General features: G+C 32.0%; 1 protein-coding gene across 1 annotated transcript; it reads right to left on the bottom strand.

Annotated features, from left to right (window-relative positions):
• Positions 1 to 3,233: 3,233 nt before the first annotated feature.
• On the bottom strand, positions 3,234 to 12,533 carry LOC145271377 (uncharacterized). The gene is made up of 2 exons (XM_080126917.1): positions 12,431 to 12,533; positions 3,234 to 6,263 (listed from the first exon to the last, which is right to left on the bottom strand). Exon 2 carries the CDS (start codon positions 5,940 to 5,942, stop codon positions 4,950 to 4,952), a length of 993 nt encoding a protein of 330 aa, XP_079983043.1. The 5' UTR covers positions 5,943 to 6,263; positions 12,431 to 12,533; the 3' UTR covers positions 3,234 to 4,949.
• Between the last annotated feature and the right edge of the window lie 9,165 nt (positions 12,534 to 21,698).

Here is a 21,698-nt window from a genome sequence, read left to right as displayed (position 1 = left end):
ACTTTGGGGATTATTGGGCATGTCCTTTTCTCTTCCCTGCAACTTCTCTCCCGCAGAAAGACGTTGCGAGCCTATTTTTTCTTTTATCGTTATTTCCACAACTGGTGCTCGTCTGAGCTCCAATCTCTGCCCCCCTCGCCAATCTTTCACGAAAAACACCAGTCTAGCTGAAACCACTGTTAATAATTTTCCCCACTCTTTATCTCTGCCTAAATCAAAACGTAGATTCCATGAACAAAGCTTCTTTCTTAGAAATGCACACCTGTGGAACTCTCTTCTGTTTGGTTGTTTCCCACCTGACTACAACTTAGAAGTCTTTACGTCCAACATAAACAGATTCCTGATAAACCACCCCTTAAGTAAGACATTTTATCAAATCTCCATTACTAACGATTACTACGATATTATCCCATTGATTACTGTACACACAATAACCCTTATCCCCAAGTGGCTTCTGGACTTTGATAAGTGGTGACAACCCTGTAAAAAAAAGAATGGGAGATCGATTTAAAAGAACCATACCGTCTTAGAGAGATTCATGAAAGACGACACGGAAGCTGCGCTGATAAATTTAGATCAGTCCCAAGCTTTTGATTAGGTCAACCACTGGCATCTATTCTAGTAGCAACCAGATTCAAACAGGACTTTTACAAATGGATCTCCATATTGTACCGGGTGTCAATGGCAGCGGTATATGTAAACAGAAACATTCAAAATCCTTCGCCATCTCTCGGTTTGTGCGTCAGGGCTGCCCACTGTCTCCTCTGCTTTACGTCTTTGTGTTGGAGCTGCTATTTCACAATCTAATGCGTGATGTGGAAAGTCTGGTCCTGCCTGTGAAATTGCTCTACCGGCTGAGTTGAAAGCCAGGGCCTCTGCATTCGCTGATGACATAACCGTTTTTGTGTCATGATTCAAGGACATCGTTGGACAGTGCTAGTGGGTCTCATACATTATAAAAGAACCACAGGTCAAAATGAACCGCAGCAAGTCAACAGATTTGTGGTTGAGGGCCTGGAGGGGAACCGACACCCTTCCTGTTTCCTTCAGCTGGACGGACGGTCCGGTTTGGATCTGCGGCGTGTTGTTCAGACCAGGTTTCCAGCTAAAAAACGAATTGGTCTGAGGTAAAATAAAAAATCAAAGCCGCTATCGACTCGTGGGCTTGAAGAAAAGTATCCTTTAAGGGTTGACTGGAGTCATGCGACACCTACATCTTTATGCTCATCCTTTAACGACTGACTGTACTTCCTCTACTTGCAAACTATCTAAAATCCCTATAGAGCGAGCTGTCCTTTTTTCTTTGGGGCAAGGGGAAACATTGGGTTCACATACCAGTCTATGTTCAGTATCCGTTTGAAGGAGGCTTGGGGCTGCCAAACTTGATGTGTCAATGAGATGCCGAGAGGCTGGCTTTTTTGACAGTGAAGTCTGCATGGGACGCTGTACTCGAGACCATTTTCCCAACCTCATCTTTTACCACATGGTCGAGGTACATCAAAAGCCATGGAGCAACATACAGATCTTGAGAGTGTAAAGTCACACAAAAGAAACTATCAGGGTTCAGAGACCTTTCACGACTTACAAGAAATGAACTCCAGAAGGAACTAGTGAAAGGAAGCCACCGATGACCTGCTCGTCAACATATGGAGAAGATCCGCTACCAGTCGAGCTTGGCGCCAAGTCCAAGTCATCTCAACAACTTCAAGTTTTCCTTGACCTAGAGGTTTCCTACATCATCCACGGCACTAAGCAACCATAGGGCAGGGAGAAACTAGTTGTGATTCTCGTGATCCTGGCCATAGACAGAATGGTGATATAAACATTGAGACATCATGAGGAGGATGAGATTGAATTTTTGCGGATCAGGACTTGACTTCTATCTTCAAGTACAAGCTTAAGGTAAAGATCAGATGTTACAGGAAAAGATTACTTCCAGCAACCTGTGGTCGAACATAGACAAAACAAGTAAATCATGCATGGTCTCCCGTGAGTACACAGTGGACGAGACATAAAAATGACTAAGTTCAGCTTCCACCAAATGGACGTCAAATCCTGGGGAAAATTGGCAAATGGCACAGTTTTATGCCTTAGCATATGTAAATTTGAGTTATGTACCATGCAGAAAATAGTTTTTACTAAATCCATCATTTGCCAACCTCCCAAAAGTCTCCAAGGCCTTAACATATTTAAATTTGAGTTGAGCATCCTGCAAAACTGCTAAACAGACATAAACAGATAATTTTGGACAAATATGGTAAAATAGTCCCAAATATAGAATGTGTTTATTAGCCCTAAAAGAACCACTGGAACACACCCAATAGTTATCGTGAAGTATAGACAAACAAAAATAGAAATCAGTTTTGAGAAAGTTTTATAAAAATCAAAGGTCTCAATTTATTTAATAAGCACAAAAGTGTCAATTTTAGTCATGTTAACCTAAAAGGTAACCGTCGGGGGCAACCGGAGTTTTCTCGAAAAGCCGTTCTGTTATTTTTTTAATCATATGCTTAATGTTTGTGCAAAATTTAAAAGAAATTCCAAGGCGTGGATGTAAAGGCGAAGGGACAAGGGTGTTAGGGGACCAATAATGAGTCGGTGCAAAGGTAGAGGTGCCAATTTGGAGTTTGTGTTTCCCGCCTGACCATGACCCACACAGTGTCAAATCTTGCCAGACTCTGGACTCCTAAAATGCCTAGATTAACTTCTTAGCTAGCCGAGCTAATGGCCCTCTCCAGCCGTGATAAGAGACCTCAAAGAATCCCTCATCCACACTTTTCTTTTAAGTCCAGGGCCACTATAATAAGTGATCCTTCCTTCAAGCAACTTAATATACACTCCGACTCCCTTTTTCTTTCATCGCATCAAGAATTCAACCTGCTTGTAAAATTTGATGAAACTTTTGTTTATCTTTCAAAACTTTTTTATCTTCCAAAACATTTTATCTTGGAAAGATAAAATGTTTTGTTAAATGAGTTTAAAATATAGCAATAATAAATAAATCAGGATATAATAAAATGGAAAATATTAACTTGATACCAATAAAATGTATTGTTTAATGATTTTCAAGTATAACAATTATAAAGAAATCAATATATAATAAAATGGAAAATATTAACTTGATACAAATAAAATGTATTGTTTAATGATTTTCAAGTATAACAATTATAAATAAATCAATATTTAATAAAATTGTAAATATTAATCTGATACAAATAAAATGTATTGTTTAATTATTTTCATTGTTGAAAGTTCTCAGTAAGCACTGTGATTGAGAATCCTTGGATTTGACGTTCTCAGTAACATTTCCATTTTTAAACTTTTTATGTACTGCCCCATGCTTATTATGATGACATGTTTATTTTACAGTGAGACATAGACTTTATTATTTTCATGCTACACACATACTTTGAACAAATATGGTTTTTGTCATCTGTTATTTTTTAACGCATTATTCACGAAAAATTATTAAAATAGTGGATGGATTTGTTTATTTTAAACATTGCATGAAATCAAAATGTTCAATCTTGGAACAAATATTTAATTTTTGAATGTTTTTTAAAGTTTAGATATTGTCAATTTTAAGACGTGTATCTGTATTCACAGCAGGTCTTCCATAAATTTTATTTATGAATTTTTATAGATTTTATTAGTCCATTTGCTCTTAAAACAATCGTTGTAATGTTTATATCTTTTTAGATTTTGTCGTTTTTAACAATTTTATACTTCCTCTTGTTGTATTTTATGCTTCGCTGTTGTGTGCTCATGACAATATTCATTAAGAATGCTTTCACCAACCATTGTATTATATTCTCTGCTTTCATTTGTTTCATAGTTTAATCACACACGAGTCTTTTTATTGTGTTCTATGTGATACTAATAAACGAAAATTTATCTTCTGAATAAATGCAAATTGTTACACTAAAACGATACACATATTTCGCAAGAATATTCAACAACTTGTGTGTCTTTTCTTTCATTAATTAATAAAAAAAGAATATGCACACATTGTTCACGTAATTGACTTTTTCGCTTTGCACTTATGTGGCATTTTCTGGGTGTGAGTTCTCATATATTTCACTAAATTTGATTTCTGAGAACAAGAATATCTAGACAAGCTGCAAGCATATGATTTTTTACTTTTTTTATTTTACATTTGTTAGTTTGTAGAGATCAAGGGGCTTCTTCCTTGGGATAACACATGATTCTATTATAGTTTAAATTTACATCCGAGGGCTCTTTTAATCGCATATGTATAACTAAAGTTGATTTATTCGAAAAAGAGTATTAACCCACTTCACAAGAATATGGGTTTCCCCTTTTTTGTTTTATTTTACTTCAGTCGAAGTTCTAAGAAATCAAGGGGCCCACAATCTGGGGCTAACACTTGAACTCTATATGAGATACATAGATATTCGATCGTACAATGTAAGTTCTTTATCTCTCAAATATATATGAGATACATAGATATTCCAGTGTTGCATTAATGTTCTTTATCTCTCAAGCACTGAGTTAGTAAAGAAATTTAGAACATAATTTTCCTCTCCCCAATTAACCATTTTTATACGTTGTAGTATAGCTTTCATGTTGGTCTCATGGTCTTACTGGATTACAGGACAAGAATTTTTCTAATCTGGTGGAGTATCCAGCTTCGTGCTATTACTTGAGGAAATATCACTTGGAGAAGGTGCACCACTCCTCGGAAAAACTGTGGGGTAGCCGTAGTGAGATCTTTCCCTAGTGTGAGTTCGCATATGTATATGTTTTGTATGTATATATGTTTTGATTTTTGAGAACAAGAATATCCACACACAGGAGTGTGGTTTTTCCCTTTTATGTTTTATTTTACTTCAGTCGAAGTTCTCAGAAACTAAGGGGCCCACAACCTGGGGCCTACACTTGAAGTCTATATGAGATACATAGATATTCGATCGTACAATGTAAGTTCTTTATCTCTCAAATACTGAGTAAGTAAAGTTTTCCCCAGTGTGAGTTCGCATATGTTTCACTAAAGTTGATGTTTGAGCACAAGAATATCCACACACTTTACAAGAATGTGACTTTCCCCTTTCCTTCCTTTTCTCTCCAGTGTGAGTTCTCATGTGTGTCACTAAACATGATTTTTGAGAACAAGAATATCCACACACTCGACAAGAATATGGCTTTTCCCCAGTGTGAGTTCTCATGTGTGTCACTAAATGTGCTTTTTGAGAATAAGAATATCCACACACTTCACAAGAATGTGGCTTTTCCCCAGTGTGGGTTCTCATATGTTTAACTAAATTTGATTTTTCAGAACTAGAATATCCACAATCTGTACAGGAATGCGGTTTTTTCCCAGTGTGAGTTCGCATATGTTTCACTAAAGTTGATGTTTGAGCACAAGAATATCCACACACTTTACAAGAATGTGACTTTCCCCTTTCCTTCCTTTTCTCTCCAGTGTGAGTTCTCATGTGTGTCACTAAACATGATTTTTGAGAACAAGAATATCCACACACTCGACAAGAATATGGCTTTTCCCCAGTGTGAGTTCTCATGTGTGTCACTAAATGTGCTTTTTGAGAATAAGAATATCCACACACTTCACAAAAATGTGGCTTTTCCCCAGTGTGGGTTCTCATATGTTGAACTAAATTTGATTTTTCAGAACTAGAATATCCACAAACTGTACAGGAATGCGTTTTTTTCCCAGTGTGAGTTCTCATATGCTTCACTAAGTTTGATTTTTCAAAACAAGAATATTCACACACATTACAAGAATGTGGCTTTTCCCCAGTGTGAGTTCTCATATGTCTCACTAGATGTGATTTTCGAGAAAAAGAGTATCCACACACTTTACAATAATGTGGCTTTTCCCCAGTGTGAGTTCTCATGTGTGTCACTAAATGTGCTTTTTGAGAACAAGAATAGCCACACACTTCACAAGAATGCGTTTTCATGTTGCTGACCAAAGTTAATTTTCTGAGTCTAAACTATAACTGTTATCTATTGTTACTTTTTTAAGAGATTTTTTGTGTTAGACTTTCTTGTACTTTAAAAAAAACACACTGTATTTTAAACATATTTTTCTGCAATTCAATCTCTTCATTATTTCACAGTAATGTGTGGATTTTAACAGAATTTCAAAGGATTTGTTAAATAATATCCAGTAAAATAAATGTTTTCAATGATGTTACTGCAGTCTTCCACATAAATCAATACTTTTCCATGTAATAATGTTTTAAGAAAATCATCCAATAGATACGTTCAAGCATGAACATCTGTAAATTAAAGAAAAATAAATAAATCAGTAGTTTTAGTATATCAGAATTCTGTTTGTTTATTGTTGTCAAGATTAATTTTATTCCAAACACATAGTAAAATAACGGGATATTTTATATCAGCTAAGAAGCTGTTGCTACAGACATTTATTACGATATGATATATCTTGGAGAAAATGTTATCTAGTACTTTTTATAATTTTTATATTTGTACGGAAACATGCGCTCTCACAAACAATATATATATATTATTTTTTTTATTTATATTTGTGGGAAAAGAAAAAACAATCATACAATCAAATGATAAATACACAAGCACACACGCATATTATTTTTCCAGAGTAAAAAAAACCTTAAAAGTAAAAATGATTTAATTTCCACAGGGTTGCTGATAACTCGCAATTTTAACCTGTTCTTCGCATTTTCTGTTATGATCAACTGGTGATATGAATGCATGCTAAACAATCAAATTTCAAAATGTTACACAACAACATGTTACAAAACAACAAATGCATGTTACATAGCAACAAACTAACAATCATGGTATTGCAAACAACAGCGATTTAGTGATGAAAAGAATAATTAATGTTCCAAAAACACAAGTAATTAATCATTCAAAATGATAATACCGGAAAACTAAACACGTTATAAGAACCAGTAAGCAACTCTAAACTCTACAACATTCTGAAGGATTGTTTCTAGTAACTGCCAACTCTCATTTCGCCATTCACAAGGTAAGAAGTTGAAAATATATGCATATATACACATATATATATATATATATATATATATATATATATATAGATATAAATATGTATATATGATGATGATTGCAAGTGAAAGTCCATGAGCCGAAAATGACTTTAGCAAAATTCACATGCTCGAATAGACATGACACTGAAGACGGTCAGTGGTATAAATACATATATATATACATGCACGTATACATACACATACACACATATATATATAATCCACATATATGCATACATACATACACATTACATAATATGCATACATACACATACTTATACATACATAAACATACACAAGACGGTCATTGGCTTACAAATATATAAACGCAAATATACATATATACACATACACATCCGTAAACATACACCCATATATACATACACACTGCATAATAAACATACATATACAAACACACATATATATACACATAAATACACATATATACAAATTCATGAACACATATACATATACGTACACATATGCACATATATATACATACACTTACCTACATATACATACACGTATACATATACATACACGTACATACATATGCACTCATACACATATACATACACGTACATACATATGCACTCATACACATATACATACATGCACATACACATATATATGCATGCATACACATACACACATCTACATACATACATACATGCATAAATACACACACACATATATATACACATACACACATGCATATGCATACAAACATATATACACACATACGTATATGTATACATATACACATAGATATGCACACATATACATACACATGTACATAAACATACATATACCTATATATACATATATACAGAGATACATGTAATGATGGTAGATCAATTATTACATGCTTCCAGCATTTCAGGCCTACATACGTCACTACTTTTCCATCGCAATAGGACCATTTTTTATAGACAAATGCCTGAGGGAGTATCTATACAAGATGGTGTTACAGAGGTTTAGCTTTGTACGACAGCTAAATCTCTCTTTCAGTTCAAAATGTTGACATCCAGCAACAAGCTTAGTGTGTTATAGATTATTGTATTATTGGTGTGTGTAGGTAAAAGATGTCTGTTTATGAGAGAAAGGTCTGGTGTGTATAATATTTTATTATTATTTATTCTGGAAAATATTTGTGTGGCTTTTCTCTTAGCATTCAATATGAAAAGCCACACAAATATTTTCCAGAATAAATAATAATAAAAAATCATACACACCAGACCTTTGTACGGCAGCTAAATCTCTCTTTCAGTTCAAAATGTTGACATCCAGCAACAAGCTTTGTACGACAGCTAAATCTCTCTTTCAGTTCAAAATGCTGACATCCAGCAACAAGCAAGAGCAAGATAGCCAGCAACATGTCAACATGCAGACCAGCTTAATGCGGGTACTGGTCTCTCGCTTTATGTTTTTTTTAACTCAGAGATTGGCTTCTCCTAGAGTGGTTGCCTTCACCACGGCTTATGGGAGTTCTCTACACCCCGGATACACATGGAAATAAACACATGCGTACATACAGATGTACGTCAACATGCATATGCATGTGCACACACATGCAAACATAATCACATAGAGGCACACAAATATGCATATACACACATATGCATATACATACGTATACACACATATACATATAAAATACACATGAAGGAACATTCCAAAAGTCATAAATAGTAAGTAATCAGCGACTGGACCATTTTTGTCCCTTTTTCCTTCCTGATCTTTTTCTTCTTTTTTTAATAAAAAGTTTGTTCTAGATTCATACTTCTGCAGCACATGACAATAATGTTGACAAACTCACATAATTTTCCAAATAAATCAACGTATGAATCGACAAGAATTACACTCCCACTGAAAATGATTTAAAGGCGCTTGTATCCTCGTCGATTCGTACAAACATTAAACATGATATGAGTAAAAAAGTAACAGAACGGATTTTCCGGGGAAAATTTGGTTGCCATCCTAGTCATGCCTTTTTGTTAAAATGGATAAAATTGACACTTTTGTGCTTATTAAAAAAAAATTGATGCCTTGGATTTTTATAAAATTTTCTGGAAAGTTATAATTTACTGATTTTTATACAGTTTTGGTTGTCTATACTTTGCAATAATTCTTGGGTGTGCCCCAGGGGCTGTTTTAGAGCTGATAAAAACACTCCATTTTGGGGACTACTTTACCATATTTGCCCCTAATTGTCCGTGTATCTCTATGTATTAGCAGTTTTGCATGGTGCTTAACTCAAATGTAAATATGCTAAGGCCTTGGGGACTTTTGGAGCTTAATGGGGGGGGGGAGCAAATATTTGATAAATGACTATTTCTTTTTTCCATGGTACATAACTCAAATTTACATGTGTTAAGGTCTTAAATTGCACCGTTTGTTTGTTTTCACCAGTATTTGACGTCCCTTGGGGACTTTGGGGGCTAAATGGTGTGGGGAAGGGGCAAATGCTGAACTTAGTCATTTTTTTTTTATGCCTCACTCATAATGGACCATGCATGCTTCACTTGTTTAAATTTCAACTTTAAATTATTTATCCATTTCAGTTTCTAACCTTTAACAATCACAAAGGGGGAGGTGCTTTTGCATCTGTCTCCTCAAATAGGGGGGCATTGAAGGTAAGTAATATTTTTTTATAATTTCAAATGAAAATTCCCCCTCATTGATAATAATTTTAATATTTAGAAAGCCAGTCATAACATAAAGTAATGCATACTTTCACCCAACAATTTAATTAAAAAGTGTCATTTTATAGTTAAGACTAAAATAATAATAAAAAAAACATTATTAAAAATAAAACAAATATATTACAAATAAATGTTAGTAAAGACGAAAAAAACTTTTCTAGGAGAAGCCCTTGTGTGTGTTATACTTTCACCTAACAATTTAATTAAAAAAATGAGCTATTTTATTGTTTAGGCCAAAATAACAAAAAAAGTATTAAAAAATAAAATCAATATATTACAAATAAATGTTAGTAAAGACGAAAAAAACTTTTCTAGGAGAAGCCCTTGTGTGTGTTATTCTTTCACCTAACAATTTAATTAAAAAAATGAGCCATTTTTTTGTTTAGACCAAAATAACAAAAACAAAAAAGTATTAAAAAATAAAATCAATATATTACAAATAAATGTTACTAAAGACGAAAAAATTTTTTCTAGGAGAAGTCCTTCTGTGTGGTATACTTTCACCTAACAATTTAATAAAAAAAAGAGTCATTTTATTGTTAAGATCAAAATAACAAAAGAAAAGTATTAAAAATAAAATCAGTATATTACAAATAAATGTTACTAAAGGCGAAAAAACTCTTCTACGCAATTGGATAAGTTTTTTACATTGTATACTTATTTTAAAGCGTTTATTTACTTTGAAAATTTATTGATGAATTTACGTTAGAACAAGAAAACATGGCTATGACCATTTTTAATTTATTTTCGATAATAAACTACGCTTAGTGAAATGATAAAGATTTAACAGTATTTGTTTCTACATTAAGTTTCTACTAATTTGTGATGGCCAATAAAATGGATACACATTTTAAGTAAAGTTTATAAAAAAGAAAGTGATGCCAACATTTGCTAAAATTTAAAATATTGGATAAAACAAAAAATGAAACGAAATTTTTATCGAAAGACAGAAAAATATTTCTTTTAAAATCTTAAAACAATTATCGAAAAGAAAAACTCTTTTGTGCTTAGTTGAAATTATTGTACAAAATTCAAAATTTTATGTGTTTAACCTTAAATATGTATTTGGTAATTACTATTATTTGTTTAGAAATCATAATTTTTACTTTAATAAACACATGTTGTACACAATTGAAAAATATATGTTTAGATAGGCACCGCCAAAATTGGGGGGGGGCAGGTCAGTACTTTTTGACGGACCGTCTTTTTAAAAATCTACCAAAAATCAGGTAATTATCCGATCAATACGAAATTTTCAGCGATTATTAGGAGAAGAATGAACTTTATAACAGTGTACTTATTTTTCATAAACGATATTTATATATATTTTTTTGTTGCTTACAAAACCCCCCCTTGTTTTGAAGTGGGAACAAATATGCTTAAAATAATCATCTGAAACTGAACAAAACATATTGTGTTGTTGTAAGGGACAGAATTATAGATAAAAAAAAAAAAAAAAAAAAATTGTTTGCATACCTTATTTTGACGTCTGAATATCAGAACTTCGATTGTGTTTAATTATCCCGCTTTTGAGTTTTGAAGTGTGAAATTCGGTGAATATGTTAAGTAAAATAATTAATTTAAGTTAAGCAAAACAAAAAAATTTTTTTTTTAATATTTATACGAAAAAAGCCATTTTAAAATTTTTGATAAATAAATTAACAATTTTTTTTTAGCGAGCCGAATAATGCATGACCATTATTAAACAGGGCATGCTTTGAATAATTGATATATAAAAAAAAAATTCGATAAATGTTGTGCCCTTTGTGTTAAAAATAGCATCATTTTTTTCGATCCCGTTTGAAAACGTTTGCCGCCTTTCGACTACGGTGGACCAAACGCGCTGAAATAATTTTTTTTTATTCTGCTTTAAATTGCCCCCCCCCCATTTTGGGGAGTCTGGCCCCCACACACATATACATTAAAAACCAAACTCATACAAATGGTCACCCATCTGGTACTGGCCAGCCTCAGCTTTATAATACATTGAAATTTTCGTCACTGAAAAATAAGTTTTTTTGGCCTGTTTGGTCTTCCATAGTTTTCTTCTTATAATCCGCAAACGTAAACAGAGTCGATCTCGACTCTACATGAACGCGAAATATCTGGTTACCTATATGAATAAGTGGAATTATTTGAAATTCAGGTACTTATATTATAATATTTTTGCATATTCTCTTAGAAAATCATCCTAAATCTTAGTTAGACAATAAATAAATAAATTAATTATTTCAAAAACCTTTTTTTTTTTAAATATTTAAGTACGTTTTTTGTGCAAGACAAAAAATGTCAATTGTTAACTTTTTGGGAAAATTTAACATTTAAAATTGGATTAAAATAGTAGAAAAAGTTTTACATTATTCTGTTTTCTATATGATAAAATTCAGGGTTTTATCTTTCTGGAAAAAAAAAAAGTTACTCAGAAATAATGGATTTTAATAAATGTAATTTAGTTTTAAAAAACAACAACAACTTCATTTTGCGGCCATTTTTGGCGGTGCCTATGTTTAGAGCCTTTTTTTATTTTTAATGTGAGATTAATCCTAGATTAAACCGTCTATTCCAAAGTATGGCGAAATCGATTTTTTCGCCCGACTGCTTTTGTTTTTTATATTTAAAAATATTATTGAGTGTAATTTTATTTGAAAATTTATTGGATGTAATTTTTTAAAGTTTATTTTAAGTGTATAAAGAACAAATATAACTTACCTTTCATTCGGGATGAATTCGTTTTTCTTTTGTGTTCAAAACAGAAAAAGGTGTTTTGTTTGTTAGGATTTCTTTAGTAAATTGATACAACTTTCGTTTTGTGTGTCCAATCCATTAAGAAATAAAATATATGAAAATATAAAAGAATCAAAATTAAAAGATGAAAAACACGATTTGAACGTGAAATTATTTAAAGAAGAAAATATCAACGGCTAAACAACAATGAATTTAGGTCATCGTAAAACGGTGTAATCTTTATTTCGTTCCTTGTGTAAAAATGCCCATTCATTAGTTAAGTATGCCGAATTATTTTCCTATCAAGTTTAGATAATATTTGTCAATATTTTAGGCTTGTCGCGATTTTTTTTAAAAATTTATATTTGTATATATGATTCTTAAAAAATGAAAATATAAAAAAAACAGTTTTTTTTATGACTGAATGTTAGGGTTTCTTTAGTAAATCGATACAACTTTTGCTTTGTGTGTCCAATTCATTAAGAAATAAAATATATGAAAATATAAAAGAATCCAAATTAAAAGATGAAAAACACGATTTAAACGTGAAATTATTTAAAAAGAAAACAACAATGAATAAGGTCATCGTAATAACACGGTGTAATCATTATTTCGTCACTCGTGTAAAAATACCCGTTCGTTCATTTAGTTAAGTGTGTCGAATTGTTTTCCTATCAAGTTTAGATAATATTTGTCAATATTAATATGGCTTGTTGCCATTTCTTTTGTAAAGTTATTTTTGTATATACGATTCTTTAAAAAATTTATATTTGTATATACGATTCTTTAAAAAATGAAAAGCGGGGTTTTTCTATGACTGAACGTTTTATTATTTATTTGGATTAGTCGAACTACTCGAACGTCCAGGATAAGAACATTAGACGGTGTAACACTAATTATGAACCGTCAAGAGTTATCGAACCTACCAAAGCATAACTGCAATACTGCCAACATAAGTCTGTTTAATCCAAATAATTCTCATATTATAAATATTTCTCATTTAAAACTCAGTGAGAGGAAGGAATTGTACAAACGACAATAAGTGACACAAATCGATTTGAACCAAGAAAATAAAAAAAAGGTACATTTTTTAGATTAGGTCCACCTCCACAATTTTCTTTTAAATGACAACTTTGAAAGTTTTCGACTATGCTGAATACGGAAATCGCATTGAAATTTTGCAGAAATAAGAGGTTATCGAGATATAAAAGTTGTATTATTCTTTGGTGGGCATCTTTGTTACACGCGTGTGCGCGCCATAAACAAATCTACGCATGTAACAATAATATTTCTATTACTTTTTATGCAACTTTAATAGTGTACTTTGGAAGTATAATCCATAAAGGAAATAAACAACCCACTTTTAAAAGAGAAATTACGAGTTTTTTTTTTATATTTTATTCGCAGTTTCATGTTAGAGGTGTCAAAAATTCCTACAAAAATTCTGATACACCTATTGGTGTGGTGGTCAATACTATCCAGAAATAAAATATTACATACTCGGTTTTTATTTCTGTGTGCATGCAAACAAGTTTTATTTGTATAAAAAAAAACTTTATGTAAATAATCCTCATGTTTAAATATTCCCCATTAACAAGTCAAATAAGAGGAACGAATTGTACGAATTAAGGCAAATAATAAAGATTTATTTGAAGCAAGAAAATAAAAATATAACCACATGATTAAACTATGAAACTTGCAACTTATTGTCATCAAACCCGATTTGATTAGACTTACAACTCAATTCATGTGTACCATGTTTCGCTTAATCATCAGTCTGGCGAGATAAATGGAGTCTTTACTTTCAAATTCATCCTCGCGTGGTAATGACGACGTGTGCTTTTCGGTCATTTTATTTGTTTGTTTGTTTTAGGTCAGAATACCCCTTTTAATTAAGTAGCTGTTTCCATATAAAGCGTTAAAAAGTTAAATGTGCTTTTTTATCTAAGAGAGTCACCATTTATCAAGGCCAGAAGGCTTCCCGAGGATAAGAGTCAAGGAATGTAAGGCGTTAGTGTAGTAATGGTTAATGGTGTAAATTATGTAGAATTTGATTATTTATGTGGACGGCTCAACAAGAAATTGTTTACATTGGATTTGAAGGCTGACGTGTTGTATTCAGCCAGCAGAATAGTGTTCCACAGCCGAGCAGTTCTGAGAAGAAGCTTTGGGCATGGAATCTGCGTTTAGATCTTGTTGTAGCAAGTTGAGTGGTTGTAGCTAGTCGAGTGATATTTGTGAAAAATTACCAAAGGGGTATCTTATATTGAAGGTCGGTCGAGAAATTGCAATAAAAATACTGATAGAGCAGGGATAGCCTCGAAATGTCCCTTATGTGAGAAAGAGGCTGCAGGGAAGCAGCAAGGGGCATCACTTAGTAGGATTTTAAACTGGGTTTGAACTATATCAAAGCTTGATAGGATGCGCCGAGCATCACCCACTCAGATGTGCCTACAGAACTTCATCTTAAGGTGTGGACTCTTATAATGATTGCCTCTTCAGTGAGATACCTACGAGTGGTATAGTAGTTCAACCATTTTTCTAGCGATCTTGACAACAGATTCGATGTATGTGTTCCATTTATAGATCAGGAGTTAAGGTCAGTTCTAGAAGCTTGTAAAAACATGGAGCTATATCAAGACGAGAACTATTCATTCAAATTGGAAGTCAGACCCATTGTGTCCAGAGCCATTGTTTTCATAGCTTGGTTTTCGATTAATTAAAATTTCCCTATTGCACTACGTTCTCAAGATAAGGAGAGCGAAAATCAGAAAGATCTTGGTTATTGCTGGCCTATGAAGTGTTGCCATAGATTGTGGTGCCGTCTGCACAAAAATGGAAACCATATTGCATGTCACTGGGAATCAGGTTATTTTGGGAGAATATCTGTGCAGAATCGTGAACTCATATAAAACACTTTTTCATATTTTTTTTTTGATTTTTAAACGGTCAAAAGATTTATCTGTAAAAATATGTTTTGACAGTGAATTAAAATAAAAGTTCTTGGTTTGTATTGCTATACCTTTTCTGTTTATGAAATAATAGCAACCATGTTTCACTTATCATTATTGCGTCAAATGAAAGTTTTGATGAGAGGTATAGTTCGGCTGACTCTCATGGGTTGCATCAGGCCAGGCAGTATTTTTTTTCTTTTCAGATGAAGATAGTTAATTGTCAAATGATGTGGGCCTGAAATTATTGTTGCTCATGTTAGAGTGTGATCACATGTAATTTATCTTTTCAATGTTAATTTGTCTTGTGTTTCATCTTTGCAGACTCGTCAACAATGAAATATGCATCTGTCATAGTCAGATTATACATGGATGAACGCAACAATTTGTAACAATGTAAATAGAATTTCCAACGAATTGATACTGAGAAATAAAAAAAAAACAACCGATGTCTCACTAACAATAGAGATGCGTATTGGTCTCAATACACATTGAATTTACTTCAGCTATTGTGATCGTATTACCAATGGTAAACCACTTTGCAACGACAGTTTCCAGGACTATACAGCGTCGAAACACTCATTCCCAACACCCTGAACTCACATACTGCAGAAATATATATTGTCCATTATTTTTGTAAAAAAAGTGGGGTAACATGCCAGAAGACTAGGATCAGACGATGTCACAGACCTTTCAGCTACCAAATAATTGTTTCATAATAGAGGAGCCCTATATTAATGGCGAGTGAGTTAGCTAGTGTGGATAGTGTCGATTTTTAAAAATGCCACACTGAGTACATGTCATGGTGACATGGAACTTCGAAAACAGAATAATCTTAGATGGGTAACACGAATTGTTAAAAGTGTAAAGTGAGAGGGCAGATGAGTTTTCGGGATGAGAAAGAAAGTTCTAAATCAGTCTGCTTATTAAGACTTATTAGTGAGACAGCCAATAATAGGAGTCTGTCGATGGGAATTAAACTGAGACATCGATTAATGCGAGTTGGTCTATGGCAAGCATGCACTGCAGACAGTCAATAATGCAGATAACAACCTTTGATAATCACTAAGTGATAAATGATTATGCAGAGAACATTGATCACTATATCCACGAATTTAATTTAGAAAAAATGAAAATAATTAGCTAAAATATCCGTAATGTCTCTCATCAGTGTGGTAAATTTTGTCAAGAAATAAAATATTACATATTCTGCGGAATGTTTTTTTTCTGCATGCAAAAAAGTTGTATTTGTATAAAACCACTGAATTGTTAATGAGCATCTCCCCCCCTCTCTGGCTTTCTTACTCTTTCTATTTTCTCTCTGTGTGTCTCTATAAGAGAATAGAGAGAGAGAGAGAGAGAGAGAGAGGTGAGTAAACGTGGAGGTAGACACGTTTACCAGAACCAAAGGTCAGCTGACCAAATTACGTATGTGTGACGTGGTTGGCTAGATCTGAGAGATTTGATTTGAGCTTTGAAGAAGACGGAGTTTTTCCGTGGTCTCCCCCTCTTAACTGGGGAGGGGGGAGACGAACGCTGACGTGTGTGAAGAAGAACCACACAAGCAGATTTCACTTTACACCTGCTGCAGGACCTCTGGGGAAAGTGAAATAAAATCTATAAAAAAACATTCATCGTATTGGAGTGATAAATCTTCGTCAAACAGGTATCAAGTCTCCCTCCAGGATGAGAAATTTCCAGATGGTTCAACAGCGAGAAGCAGAGGTAGGTTCAGAAATTACATGTCACACACACGATTCCCTTTATGATAATCAAACACACAACCATTTATATTAGAGACAATCATACGCACACGGAATCTTTGATGTTATACAGTGTATACACCCAAACGTAAAAAGTGCCCCTAAATGAAGAACTCTATATAACATATTCAAATGTAACAAAAGCTCAATTTGGTACCCCTCAAGGATAACCTCGATGATAACGAATATATAACAGAATTAAATATAAGTAAATATATTAGGTTGTTGCAAAAACAATATCGTTTTCACACGTGTTACCCTATATATGATTGATATGCACAATTCTCGAATTCAACATCTTGAATAGTGTCATTTATTTGTTATAATAGCTCTAATTATGTTGAGCTTACGTTAAATGATTATTATAAATAAAATGTGAAATATAATTAAAACATATATATATGTGTGTGTGTGTGTGTGTGTGTGTGTGTGTGTGTGTGTGTGTATCTGTGTATGTGTATGGTTGGTGAAAGCACAATATCGTTTTCACACATGTTACATTTATATATAATTTCTGAATTAATTGGATATATATATATATATATATATATATATATATATATATATATCGCGATGTTATATATCATTTGGAAACGCGTTTTTCGCTCTTTCGAATCGTGTTATTTGTTACCGTTCGCAACCTCATCATACATTTTAGCAGGTTTTTCGATAGCATGGATAAAATTCAAATCCGCACGATTTTCTTGTTCCAGTTCAAACTAGATCGAAAAGCTGCAGAAACAGCTCATGATATAAATGATGCATTTGGCCTAGGAATCATAAACGAACGTGTGGCGCAATAGTTGTTCGAGAAATTTTGTAATGGTTACAAGAGCCTCAAAGATGAAAACAGTCGCGGCTGGCCGACAGAGGTTTATAACGAACACTTGAAAACCTTAATTGAAGCCAATCCTTACAAAACCATGCAAGGAGTTTTTGTTTAACCCCAGGACGACCACTCAACAGTTGTTCACCATTTAAAACAAGTAGGGAGTTTCTGCCAGACAATTTATTCTCTAAACTATTCTGATTACCTGACTTAAAACCAACAATTAAAAAAAAGCTCCAAAATGTGTTATATTCTATTATATTACACAAAAAAAAACAGGTTTTCATTTCCACTAAGATTTAAATTAAAAAAATAATGAGTTTAATATATTCTATGATAATTATTTGATAAATACTGAAAATTTTATTAAAACCATCTAATTTCCTGGTTTGGGGTGAGTTTTTAAGTAAAGGGAGGGGTCAAAATGTTTATACCTTTTGAGCATCGCATTCATTTTGCACGTACCTATTGTTAACGTTAGTAAACGGACAATCGCTAAAACCTAAACTCAAAACGTTTAAAAAGTTATCTCTTCGTGCGAGTAATTAACAAGTAATTAGAGGTGAGTAATGTTCTGTTATGTATCGCTGAGCAACACAACACTAGGTGTATCAGAATTTTGGGGGAATTTTTGACACCCCTAACAGAAAACTGCGAATAAAATATAGAAAACTCGTAATTTCTCTTTCTAAAGTGGGTTATTTATTTTCTGTATAGAATATGCTTCCAAAATAAACTATTTAAGTTGTTTAAAAAATAATAGAAATATTATTTTTCGTTTTTTAAAAAACAGTGTTTACAAAGTGCGTGCGTGCGCTCTGGGAGCCATTTTGTAACGTAGTGAAATCTATTGATTTTTATGAGATGAATATTTTTCAATTTTTAAACTTTAAAAATCTATCAAAATTTTCATATTCGTTCAATTGTTACGTTTTTTTCAGGGTGAATGTAAAATGTTATGCTCTTTCCGATGAACTGAATGTAATATTTTAGACAAACGTTGTTTTATAAATTCACCCCCCCATTTTGAAATGTCTATGAGAATTTTAATAATTAATTTTGGTTGACACGTTCTATATATCACAAATTGAAGATAAAACATCAATAAATAAAATACTCAAATTTAAACCAAAAAGCTATCACTTCTCTGTAAATTTACCGGTAAAGTCCAAAATGTAAATCCTTCTTTTTTCGATAACCACGTGTTTTTTTTTTGTTTTTTTACGTGGAAGCTTAATTTTTGTTTAGAATTTTCCAGTCAATATTTTTCGGTCAGTGTATATTTTTATATTTAATTCCTGGTTTCCTTTTTTCGATATAAAAAAAAGACGAAACTATATAATGCAGATTTATAGTATAATAAATAAAAAAATTCAGGTATTTCTTTAAGATATTAAAAAAAAAATTTACATTTCATATCTTCGTCATCCCGTAATCCGTGTAAATCCAAAAATGAAAGGACCCAGTTTTCATGTACGATAGCATAAAGGCGACAACATTAAAAAAAGGACGATAGGTTATCTCCCTTTAGAAGTCAGACGGAACAAACACTAAGCATTCTTTCAAGCAGACTTATTTACTTGTCTTTAAAGAAATTTATTGGAATAATGGTGAGTTGTTTTTTTTACTACACGTACTTTTTTTACTTTCTGTAACTGATGAGAAAAAAATATATTGAAAAACTTTTTATTCTGGAATTTAAATCTGTCTAAAGAGAATTTATATTTTCTTATTTTGTTTTAAATAAAATTATTTAAACTTTTATTCTGATTTCAAAATGTACGCTGGAAAATTTTATTTATTTTCTTGTTTTAAAGACATTTGCAAACTTATCTTAATTGTTTTCCCCTGAATTTAAAATAAACTCAATTTCTTTTTTATTTCAATAAATTCAAATGGAATTTCTTTGTCTTTCTGCTTAATTTCTCACATCTTTGAAGAATTTATAAGAAATTATTTGATTAAAATCTTACTTACATTGGAAAATAGGAAATGTCAATCCTAAAGTGTTCTGTTTATATTTTTGATATATACATAAACCTTCGTTTATTTTATACAAAACGGAATAAAAAACTTATATTATAAAGAAGACGTGTTTTGGTTTGTTATTATTGTTATTATTACATTAAATGTTTGTTTAATCATATAGGGTAAATATGAAGAATTCCACCCTTTATTCATATAGGGTCAATATGAAGCCACCCTCGAAAATTCCTTTAAAATTACGGCCAAATCTGTTCATTGCAAAGTGGCCATAAAGTGGGTGCCCATTTGACGTCACATCATTATAGAAAAGTGACCCCCCACTTTGTGACCGTTTGTAAAATTTTTTATCTTGGAAACTACTAGTTTCGTGTGCCGTATATATAAATGGTTATTTCCGTTTTCAGCGCCTCCGAAAACCTTTAAAAGTGGAAAATTTGAAAGAATATAATCCAATATCGAGATTATTAAGGTTTCTGAATTAGTGTTTTTTTTTACACTTATAGGCTTCCGTACATAAGAAAGTGATAATCTTAACATCCGGTGTCTTTACAACTTTCTTGAAAGACACGCGTTGTCGCGATGTGTGTTGGAAAAATCCTTCCATTTAAAAAATACATGGATTATAATACATAAATATGAATAAATTCTCATACAGGAAGATTAAAAGAAAGCATATCTTACTCATGGAGCAGGTGAGTGATATTTTGCCGTTTAAAATATATATCGTAAGATTCAACTATGTTATTTGTTCGACATTCCGTGAAATGTTAAGTGAAGAAATCGAAGGAAAAATAAATAAAATTGTTTATTTCTCTATTAAAGCATTTATATTAAAATTTGGTCTTTGCTCGTTTTATTGAAATAAAATTTACGGGTTTAAATTACGTTTTCATATTGTTATAATCTGATAGAAAGATAGGTGTCTATTCAAAATGGCGACTCGGCTGAAAATTCCCCCAAAATTCTGATACTGCTAGTGTTATTCCTTCTTCATGGCAACCACCAACACAACAAGCCCACGTCAGTTGTGCTTTTCAACTAAGGACGACAATTCGTGATGTGCTTATTAATGACTCGAAATTGCTAACAGATTGTGTCTGTATGTGAATCTAATTCATAAATATTTATTTTATATTTTCAAATAAAGAGTCTCATTTCTTTAAAAAAATATTTTTTATAATTTTGTTATAAAAAATTGCAAATAAAGAAAAAATGTTATTTTTATCTTTATAATTTTGTTATTTTTATTTAGATCTTACATATTTGTTTTTTTACAATTAAGAAATTGCAAATAAAGAAAAAATGTTGCTATGTTTATTTTTTTTCAATATTTGCTTTTTACAATTTCAATAAATCGCCTCGAAAAAAAGAGGTTATAATATAAACGACCAAAACACAAAGACAAACTAAGTTGATGTTTTTAACTAATAAAAATCTATTTAAATCTAATTTTCTTTTGAGTTTTCTTTAAAAGAAATATCACGATTTTATCATATTAAAAGAAAATAATATATGTTTGAAGAATGTTTAATAGAAAGTTAGATTTAAATTTTCAATTAAATTCAAAATTTAAACAAAGATCAGTAAAGTAACAATTCTTTTCATTTAAAAATAAACATTAAACAAATCTCTTTAAATGTTTTTGAATATATTTTGTCTAAATCTGCGTTCGAATGATTTGGTATAAGAATATGCAAAAATATTAGAACAAAAATTCATTTATG

The sequence above is a fragment of the Euprymna scolopes genome, chromosome 46 (assembly GCF_053919585.1).
Source record: "Euprymna scolopes isolate OS-2025 chromosome 46, ASM5391958v1, whole genome shotgun sequence".
NCBI classification, from domain to species: Eukaryota; Metazoa; Mollusca; class Cephalopoda; order Sepiida; family Sepiolidae; genus Euprymna; species Euprymna scolopes.
The sequence above is the reverse complement of the archived record's forward strand: the minus strand, read 5'-3'. Positions and strand labels throughout refer to the sequence as shown.